This window comes from Desmodus rotundus, chromosome X (assembly GCF_022682495.2).
Source record: "Desmodus rotundus isolate HL8 chromosome X, HLdesRot8A.1, whole genome shotgun sequence".
In the NCBI taxonomy this organism is placed as follows: domain Eukaryota; kingdom Metazoa; phylum Chordata; class Mammalia; order Chiroptera; family Phyllostomidae; genus Desmodus; species Desmodus rotundus.
The window spans coordinates 4,815,000-4,826,043 of NC_071400.1; the positions used below are offsets into that span (position 1 = coordinate 4,815,000).

At 39.2% G+C, this 11,044-nt stretch overlaps 1 protein-coding gene and 1 pseudogene across 7 annotated transcripts in view; both read left to right on the plus strand.

The window, feature by feature from the left end:
* HEPH (hephaestin) overlaps positions 1–6,570 on the plus strand; it is a 67,769-nt gene extending 61,199 nt beyond the window's left edge. For 6 of the 7 annotated variants that reach the window (XM_045191274.3, XM_045191273.3, XM_045191271.3 and 3 more), the window contains one exon: positions 1,222–6,570. In XM_045191274.3, coding sequence (XP_045047209.2) covers positions 1,222–1,451 — 230 coding nt within the window. In that variant the 3' untranslated portion in view covers positions 1,452–6,570. The remainder of the gene's footprint in view (positions 1–1,221) is intronic. The other variant, XM_045191278.3, reaches the window with a different exon arrangement.
* On the plus strand, positions 1,904–6,570 carry LOC112300037 (DNA repair nuclease/redox regulator APEX1-like; annotated as a pseudogene).
* Positions 6,571–11,044: the final 4,474 nt, after the last annotated feature.

An 11,044-nucleotide genomic window follows, 5' to 3' on the forward strand; every position in this document is an offset into this window, starting at 1 on the left:
AACTGTGTTGTTAGATGTTAGATGTTGAAAAAAAGGCAAACAGAAATAACAGCTATCAGTTACTGTGCATTTGCTATTTTCCAGGTGCTATGCTAAATATTTATAAATACTAACTCATTTAAACCTCACAATAAACCTCTGAGTTAAGTATGGTTATTATCTCCCTTTTAAAAAAGAGGTGACTGAAGTGCAAGAAATGAGGGGAGATTAGGTAATGTGGCCCAAACAAGTAAATTGTGGGAGTACAAATGGTACAGATACTTTGAAAACACAGAAGAAGGGCATTAACTGTCAAGCTGAATTGATGAAAGCTTTACAAAGACATGTAACATTTAAACTAGGGTTAGAAAGGTGAGGAGGAAGAAAGGGTATTCGGGCAAAAGGAGCAGCATGAGAAAATCTTGGAGGCCTGAAAGAGGATTGCCTATTCTGGGGAACAAAGAATGAGTTGCTAGAACCTGATTGTGAGAGCTGAAATGCCGAGCTTGAGTCTGAGCTTTAGTTCCTAGGTTAATTGGAGATCATTAAAAGTTTGCATGCCAGGAACTCAGACAATTAATTATTTCACCTGAAAGATCAATGTGACATCAGAATTATCAACACTCAAAGAGCTCAGGACCAGACAGCACAGTGGCAGGTTGTTGTCATGGTCCAATGGTCAAAGAGAGCATTGATAAGCTAGATCATTGAGTCTAACTTCTTCCCTGAAATTTCTACTTTTTGTTCTTAATTCTACCCTCTGGAACCATGCAAAGTGAATCCAGATTTTTAAAAATATTATAGTCCTTGATATATTTCTTCAAATATATTCTGGGGAACAAAGAATGAGTTGCTAGAACCTGATTGTGAGAGCTGAAATGTCGAGCTTGAGTCTGAGCTTTAGTCCCTAGGTTAATGGGAGATCCTTGATATATTTCTTCAAATATATCAAGGTTCTTTCTACTCTTAGTCTTAGCTCTCTCCATAGGGGGATTGTGACCTCAATGATTAATAAGGACTTCAATGATTAATAAGGACTTTCTCAGCTGTGACATCTTGTTATTCCAAGTCACTGAGACCTCTGAATCTGTTTTTATCAGCAGGTATTTTGAAGGATAGGGACAGTTCCTTTGTTGTATTTGGATAGAGTTGTTTCTCCTCTTTCAGGAGAAGACTGCAAGTGCCTTTTTGGAGTATGCTCCAGCCCAGGGTGATCATTTCCCTCTTGTTCCGTTTCAACAGCAATCTCCAGAGACTTTAGAGAAGACAATGTGAGGATGCTGGGCATGCAGATTCCTGTAAAGGATATTGAGATGCTGGCTTCTGTCTTAATTGCCACAGGTGTCATTCTCTTGCTCATTGTTCTGGCTCTTGGTGGTGTGGTCTGGTACCAACGTCGTCAAAAAAAGCTACGGCGCAACAGGAGGTCAATCCTGGATGACAGCTTTAAGCTTCTGTCCCTCAAGAACTAGCAGCTGGATCTTGGAACTGCACATCTGGAATGCTTTCTCAGCAGGCCATGGACCAGCAGCTGACTTCACTGTAAAAGGGGCATGGGTGGTAGGCAGACAGAAGAGGGAATCAAACTTGTCTGGGTATTTTTTCACTTATTTATTTACATAGAAATGCTACACATTCTCTTTTCCTTTAACTTTCATTGCTCTACTTGAGAACCTGTGGCTAGATGAGTCCCCTAGTATTATATATCACAAATTTCAACGGCTAGATTATATCACTCACTGACACTTGAAAGATGTGGAAATTTCTAAAAACTTATCCTTCTCACAAAGCACATACCAAGAGTAAAACACATTGAATAGGTTTCTACTGGTTTCCAGGATGTAAGGAAATTCACTCCGAACCAAGGCTAAGTGAGCTGTGAGGATAATCCATACTTAAACTAAGGAATAAGAACATGGGCACAATGAGGAAATGGGTGGGGTGAGATTTGAAGATCCAAAATGTATTTTGATTCTCCTTGGAAGGAAACTATTTTGGAAAAGTGGGTGGATGGTGGTTGCCATGAGCAACTTTAACTTCTGAACCCAGAGCTCTGCTCCTGAGGAAGCCAGTCCTCAAAATTCCTGGCACAATCACACTGAAGAGAATGTTGAGTGTCTTCTCCATATAATAAGCAGAAATTCCTGTACATTAAAGTACTTGTTAGAATACTGTAAGGGTGAATTTGATTATTTTGATGGCTCCTCTGGCCTCAGGAAGGTTGTGACTATGATTGAAACAAAGGCCACTCAATGGTGGGGTGAGGAGTAGGTATAGAATGGGTGGATCCTTTGTGGAGCCTGCAAGCTTGTGTTTTAGAAATGAAAAGGCTGTCCCAGAGGAAGCCTCAAAGTCAGAATGGTGGTTGCTGTCTTTTGGCCCATAGGTGCCAAAAGTCTTCTGAATGCCAAGAAAAGTTGCAAGAGGAAAATAGAGAGCTGAGACCAGGCTCAAACCTGTCCCCTGGGCAAGGAAAGGTGAATACAGATTTCATGGAATCTTTTGGTAGTTGGGAGTACAAGAGGTCTACTTGAAATTTTGGAGGCCTCTTTAAAACACAGAGTCCTTCCATCTAGCACGTTAAAGCACTATTTCTTTGTTACCTTTGTTACCAAATAGGCAAGTTCAAGCCTATTTGAAACCTTGGTAAGAGCAAAGACAAGAAAGTAGGGATTGTATAAGATGGTCTACCCTCACTACAATATACATACTAACATTTTGCATGGTAAGTGGAGAACAGAAGGTACCAGAAACAGCGAAGATGATACCCTGAAATACACAGTGCTTTATACTTTATAAAGCATCTAATACCTGATTGCATTTGACCTTGCATTCTGTAAGGGTGCTATTTTGTTTTACATTTGAATGAATGGAGTCAGAGAGAGTTAGTGATTTTACCTAAGGACATTCAGCTATAAGTTCAGCAGGGATTCAAGCCTTCATCTATTTGACTCCAAATACCTGTTCCATCATTCTATAACATGGAGACCTCCACTAATCTCCAACCTTTGTACCCATATTGACTCTAACTTTCCTATCTTGTGAGCCAACCTGTCTGCATAGTTAGCAAACCCCTTGCATGTCAAATGTAGAAACCCACAAGTCTGGTGTTCAGTTGCCATATAATGTTGAAGTTTTAAGGGAAAAATGCAGGCCATAGCCTATCATTCATCGTAGTTTACAGTGGGCCAGTGGTTTCCTGAGGAGCTTTACTGCAAATCTCAGAAATATAGCAGGTGGTGGAGGTAGGGGAAGGTTTGGATTGCTAGTTATAAAATCAACTGTTAAACTTTTTAAGCCATTGCATAATCAATGCACATAACAGCAGAACTACTTTGGTCTATTATTAATTTGGAGGTTTTTTGAAAACCCAGTGCATTGCTTCTCAGCCTTGTGGCTTAGATCAAGTGAAAACCCAGTGCACTCTGGGAACTCCAGTCAACAATATTTATAACTGGCATTCAACTGGGGGGCTGTTAGCTTGGTCATGAATCTAAGACAAGGAAAGGTAAGTGGGATAAAGATATATTTTTTCTGAGTATGTAATACTGCTCCAGATTGAGGAATGTAAGCTCAATCCCACACATTTTAGAAAGATATATTTCTAAAAGATGTAGGAGAAGTTTTTTGACAATTAAGTGACACTTTCATCCATTTAATTGCTCAAACCAGAAATCCCCAAAGTCAACACATCAATGATTCTTGTTTGTTTTACCTCAAAAATATCTTTAACAAATTCATTTGCTTCTATCTTCATTGCTACCACTTCAGTCTAAAACACAACCATCTGTTATCTGGACTAGTATGGTAGCCTCCTTCCTCACATTCACTCTAGCACTCTATGCAGAAAAGTGATGTTTTAAAAATATAAATTAGGCTTCCAATTCATATGAGATGCAATAGACTCATCTCTCCCTGGAGATAAACAAACCCTAGAGATAATGAAAGAAGAAACAAGAAGGACTAAAAAATATAGAGAGAGATAGGCATCCTGGAGAAAAACAAAGCAACAAGGCAATTGGGCATCTTGCCAACACTCAACCAAGGAGAATTCATCCAATGATGAAAGAGAAGTCCTAGTGACAACCCCATGGGGACCTGGAGACACTGGAAAAAGGGACTGAGGACAAGCCCTTCTGACACCAAGACCACAGAAGATGCTTTTTACCTCTGCAGGCCAGAGACTCTTCTACCCCAAAGGAAATTTTGACATATTAAGCCCAGAAACACTCTTCATGCTTGCAATCTAGAATATTCCTTTTCCTACCCAGAACTAAGTGGCTCTGGCAGGGATCAATAGGAGCCTCAGTGACACCCAAGAAACCAAGCAAAACAAAACAAAAAAATTCAACAAAATCAATGACAATTACATTGTCATACAAAATTACACCAGAACCCTGTGCTAAACTTAAATAATGTGACTACCTCCTAAAATAGATGGTTTGAATGTGGCCCAGAGTTCCATTATACCAAGAACAAGGAAAATCACAACTTTAATGGGAAAAGACAATCAATAGAAACAAACACTAGGATGAATCAGATGTTTAAATAATCTGAAAAGGACTTTAAAAAGTCATTATATAAATGCTGCAACAAGTAATAACAAATGTCCTTGAGAAATAGAAAATTTTAGCAAAGAAAAGTTATAAAAGGAAAATACATGAAAATTATAGAACAGGAAAAGAGAATAACTGATTTAAAAAACCTGCTGGCTGAGCTCACCAGTAGAGATGACAAAGGATATAATTAATGAAATTGATAAATTAATAGAATTTGTTCAATGCAAATAAAATTGACTGAGTTAACAGAATCCCAGCAGCTTATACAACAAAAAAACCATATCCAGCATTTATATCATAGGATTCATATAATAGAAGGAGGGACTGGTTCTCTAGTATTCAAAGAAACAATGGTTGAAAATTTGGCAAATGATATATCTATAGATGCAAAAGCTGAATAAACCCAAAATAGGAAAAGCCAAAGAAATCTATGCCAAAACATAGTATATTTAACTTCTAAATACTAAAAATAAGGAAAAAAAAACCTTAAAATCTCCAAGGAAAACAACATGTTATTTATAGAGAAATATAAATTTGAATGAGTTTTCTAGCTAAAGCTCTGGAAGTCAGAAAAAAGTAACATGACATTTTTCAATTTCTGAAAGTAAAGGACGGTCAATCTCAAATCTATATCGAGTCAATCTACCCTTCAGGAATGAAGGGAAAATAAAGACAATCTCAGACTAAGGAAAACTAAGGGAATTTGTTACTAGCAGACCCACCCTTAAAGGGTGGCTCAGATAAAGTTGATCAAACATAAATAACATGATGAAGGAAAAAATCCTGGAACATCAGAAATGAATAAATATAGAAAAAGCAAAACCAAGGGTAAATGATAATATAAAAATTTTAACACAGCGTGCTGCATTCTTTGTGCTCGGTTAAGAAGGATCCCTGCTTCAACTTTAGTAGGCAACGCGGTAAAAATACTGCTTCGCTGTGTGATGTGGTGCAGGAGGGCATTCGTTACAGTGATGCAGAAGCTGGGAAAAAGGGAGCAGTGGCAGAAGACAGAGAAGTGCCCAAGACTGAGCCAGAGGCCAAGAAGAGTAAGGCGGGAAAAGGAGCAAAGAAAAATGAAAAAGGCAGCAGGAGAAGGGTCAGTCCTGTATGAGGACTCTCCACAGATGAGAAAACCTCACCCAGTGACAAATCAGCCACCCTCAAGATCTGCTCCTGGAATGTGGATGGGCTTTGAGCCTGGATTAAGAAGAAAAGTTTAGATTGGATAAACGAAGAAACCCCAGATACCCTGTACTTGCAAGAGACCAAATGTTCAGAGAATAAACTACCAGATGAACTTCAAGAGCCACCTGGACTATGCCATCAGTAGTGGTCCGCTCTTTCAGACAAGTAAGAGTACAGTGGTGGGCCTACTTTCTTGCCAGTGCCCACTCAAAGTCTCCTATGGCATTGGCGAAGAGGAACATGATCAGGAAGGCCGAGTGATTGTGGCTGAATATGATGCATTTGTGCTGGTAACAGCCTATGTACCTAATACAGGTTAAGGTCTGGTGCACCTGGAGTACAGACAGTGTTGGGATGAAGCCTTCCGCAAATTCCTAAAGGGCTTGGCTTCCCACAAGCCCTTTGTGCTATGTGGGGACCTCAATGGAACTCATGAAGAAATTGACCTTTGCAACCCCAAGGGAAACAAAAAGAATGCTGGCTTCACTCCACAAGAGCGATAAGGTTTTGGGGAATTGCTGCAGGCTGTGCCACTAGTTGACAGTTTCTGGCACTTCTACCCCAACACAGCTTATGCCTACACCTTTTGGACCTACATGATGAATGCTCCATCCAAAAACGTTGGTTGACACCTTGATTACTTCTTGGTGTCTCATTCTCTGTTACCTGCACTGTCTGACAGCAAGATCCATTCCAAGGCCCTGAGCAGTGACTACTGTCCCGTCACCTTATACCTAGCACTGTGACACCTTCCCCAAATCATTTTGAGCCCCCTAAACTAGCTTTAAAATGTCTTTGCTCTCTAGAGAATTCTGCACTGTATTTCCTTTCTAAAAATATGAATCCTCTGTAGCAACATGGGTTTCCTTTAAGCCCAAGGTTTTGTGTTTTTTTGTGTGTATGGTTTTTTTTTTTTTTACATTAAACAAAAGCTACTGGTGACTTCCTTTGATTTGTCCAAGTGAAAATAAAGAGCCATAGTTTCAAAAAAAAAAAAAAAAAGATTTAACACAACAATCAACCACTATGAAGTCTTTAAAAAATAAATAAAATTGATTGAAAATGAAAACAAAACACTTCAAAATTTGTGAGAAGCATCTATAGCAGTATGAGGAGGAAAATTTATAGAACTAAAATGCATTAGAATATAGAAAATGTGTTAAGTTAATAAAAACAGTTTCTACATAAAGAAACTGTAAGCAAAAGATATAATAAATCCAGAGTAAGCAGAAGGAAGGACAGCATACAGATAAGAACAGAAATCAGTGAAACTCAAAGCAGGAAAATAAACAAATGAAGCAAAAAAATGCTTTTAAAAAAATCAATAAAAATAAAATGAAATTGATAAAACTAACAAAAGTGACAAAGATAAAAATAGACAAGATACAAAACACCATTATCAGAATTGAAATGGGTTACCATTGCAAATCCTGCTTCCTTGCATTATGGAAGGTGACATTATTAAGATGGAAACATAAGTGATTCCAACCTCGATCCCATTGACAGGATACCATTGGAAAATCCCAGAACATGGAGGTGAGGCAGAAACACTACAATGGACCAAAGAGATGGAGAAGGATTGTATTGGAAGGGTAAAAGGAGTACTTTCACTTTGACCACATCCCTCTCCCTGAATTGGAACACCACCACACTGAGCAGAATAGACCTAGAGAGGTCTACACTTTTTGTAGTGGGAAAAGAAAGCCCAAGGTAAACATCCAGCTACCCCAGAGTTTGGAGATTCTTCCCAGAAGGCCCACTCATCTCTGGCCTCATGGAGATCACTGGGGAATCTGTGGTGCTCAACCACCAGAGATCAGGTAGAAATAAAGAAAGGGTGGGGTTTACAGCAACTAGCTGTTAGATTTTGGTATATCATATTCATGCTTGCAGCAACACTCTAACAAGACCCCAGCCAGAAGTTCTGCCCATCTGCAGAACCCCATAGGGCTAAGGGGTGGCCCTATCTGGCCAGTGAGCTTGATTGGCAGTTCTCCCTGAATTGGGTACCTGGAATACTGGCCATGAAGCCTATCCTACAGACTCTTCTGGGCAAGAAAGCAAACTCACAGCATAGCCTCCAATTCTGCCTGGCCAAAGAACCTGAGTAGTCAAGGAGACCATCTTTTAGCCCCACTCATATTGGGAAGCAAGCCAACAGCTTTTCTCAACTATTGAGCACAGCCTCTTAGCCTGAATAACCATGGAACCTAAATAGAGACCCTGTGCATCCTTCAAGCCCTCTTTATAGTCTTGTCCAGCCACAGAGCCTCACCTACAATCCTGTCCAGTTTCTAAACACAGCCTGAAACAGGGCCCAAAAAAAGGTGATTACAGAGCCCAGCTAATGGCCACACTTGACTACAGAGCCCAGCAGGCCCACACAACCATAGAGCTCAGCCAGTGGTATCCCTCCTCAGAAAACAGGCAGTGGCCTCATCATAATAGGTACACTAGTCGCAAGGCACATCTACTTGTAGATGCTACCAGCTGACACAGGCATCAATGAAGCAGAGCTGACTGGTGCAGCTCTTTCCCTGCCAAAGTAAACCTATAAATTCTGGAATAGGAGACTACTTCCTTAAATGTGAAAATACAAAGATACAAGGATCACAAAGAATCAAGTAAAAAGATGCCACCAATGGAAATTAATAAAGCTCTCATAATGGAGCCTAAAGAAATGGAGATCTAAAAAAAATGCATAAACAAAATGAGAAAATCAACAAAGAAATAGAAACCATAGAGATCATAGAGCTGAAAAGTACAATGCATGCACTAAAGTATTCAATAGAAGGCTTTAAGAGCAAACATAACAAAGCTTAAAATATAATTCATGAACTTGTATAGATCATTTGATATTGTGCAGTTAGAGAAGGAAATAATAAAAAATAGAGTGTGAAGAAAGCCTATAGGTCTGGTGGGATACCAGGAAGACAAAATATACATCGCTGAAATCCCAAAGGAGAGGAGAAAAATAGGACAGAAAGTCAATTTAAAGAAATAGTGTCTGAAAACTTTCCAAACATGGAGACACAAATGAACATCCAGATTCATAAGGCACAAATGACCCCAAATTGGCTGGACTAGAAAAGTGTTACACCAAGACACATTATAAATTGTCAAAGGTAAAAGATAAAGAGAGAACTTTAAAGCAGCGAGAGAAAAATGACTTGTCACATGCAAAGGAACCCCATAAGACTATTAGTGGATTTCTTAGCAGAAACGTTGCAGCCTGAGAGAGTGGGATGCTATATTCAAAATATTGAAAGAAAAACTTTCAACCAGGGATATAATACACTTGGCAAATCTTTCCTTCATAAATTAAGGTAAGACAAAGACTCTTCAAAAAACAACAGAAGCCGAGAGAATTCATCACACTAGAGTTGCCTTAGAATAAATACTGAAGGGCATTTTTCAAACTGAAATAAAAGTATGATCATTAATATTGTAAAAACATATAAATGTGTAATGCGTAAAACTGGTAATAATAAATATATAGTCAAAGTCAGAACCTCTAATATTATATGGCACATAAGTCATTTGCAACTCTAATTTAAAACTCAGCCCTGACTGGTGTGGCTCAATAGTTTGGGTGTCATCCCATGAAGTGAAGGGTCACCAGTTTGATTCCCAGTCATGGCATATGCCTGGGTTGTGGGCCGGGTCCTCGGTTAGGGGCGTGTGGTAGGCGACTGATAGGTGTCATGCACTGGTGTTTCTTTCCCTCTCTTTGTCCCTCCCTTCCCCTAGCTCTAAAAAAAAGGTTAAAAAACAAACATGAAAAATAACTATAACTACAATAATTAGTTATTGGATACAAAATATTTAAGGAGATATATATGTTGATATCAAATAACTAAAATGTGTGGTGGAAGAAGTAAAAGTAAGGTGTCTGTCAGCTATCGAAGTTAAGTTGTTCTCAGTTTAAAGTAGGTCGTTATTATACTCTGGTTTCTCTTCAGATCGTATAAATCTTTTGCCTTTTACTTAAAATAGGTCGTTATAACAATGAGATATTTTATGTAAGCCTCATGGCGATCACAAAGGAAAAAAACCTATAGTACAAGGTCTGTCCAGAAAAAGTCCAGCTATTGTTATAATGACAATGGTTTGCACGACATGGATATAACCTGGCAGCCAAGGAGAGTGGACTGGAATGCACATGCATGAACAATGACAACTTCACTGTACTAGTCAGTGGGGGGCAGTAGAGGCCATTGAGTAAGCATGTGTACTGTGTAATTGTCACATTCAAAATGACTGAGCGAGTAGAGCAACAAATCTGCATCAAATTTTGTGTAACTTTTCAATCTTCCTCTGGAAACTATTCAGATAACTCAGAAGGCCTTGGCTATGGGCAACTGGTGATTAGCAACTTCATCATGACAATGCGCCTGCTTATGCATCACGTCTCGTGCAGAGTTTTTGGCAAAACATCAAATCATCCAGGTGACTCAGCCCCCTACAGCCCAGATTTGGTGCCCTGACACTTCTGGCTTTTCCTAGAATTAAAATCACCTTTGAAAGGGAAGAAATTTCAGACCACTGAGGAGATTCAGGAAAATATGATCAGGCAGCTGATGGCCATTGGGAGAATGGTGTAAGGTCCTAGTGTGCCTACTTTGAAGAGGGCTGAGGCATCATTGTCCTATGGACAGTGTTTCTTGTATCTTGTGTCTTCTTCAATAAATGTCTCTATTTTTCATAGCACATGGCTGGATAATTTCTGGACAGACTTCATATACAAGTTCTGCTTTCATTTATGTTCAGTAGATAACAGGCCTTTAGTGAAAATGTTCCTCAATCATAGACATTAAACTAATATTATTAGCATTCTGTTTGACATTTTTTAAATATATATTTTTAATTTTTATTGTTATTCAATTACAGTTGTACGCCTTTTCTACCCATCCCTCTACCCCACCCCAGCTGAACCCACCTCCTTCCCCCCCTCCCCCGTCCCCTTGATTTTGTCCATGTGTCCTTTATAGTACTTCCTGTAATCCCCTCTCCTCACTGTCCCCTCCCTACTCCCCCCTGACTATTGTTACATTGTTCTTAACTTCAATGTCTCTGGTTATATTTTGTTTGCTTTTTTCTTCTGTTGATTATGTTCCAGTTAAAGGTGAGATCATATGGTATTTGTTCCTCACTGTCTGGTTTATTTCACTTAGCATAATGCTCTCCAGTTCCATTCCTGCTGTTGCAAAGGGTATAGGCTCCTTCTTTCTCTCTGCTGCGTCGAATTCCATTGTGTAAATATACCATAGTTTTTGGATCCACTCGTTTGCTGATGGGCACTTCGGATGCTTCCAGTA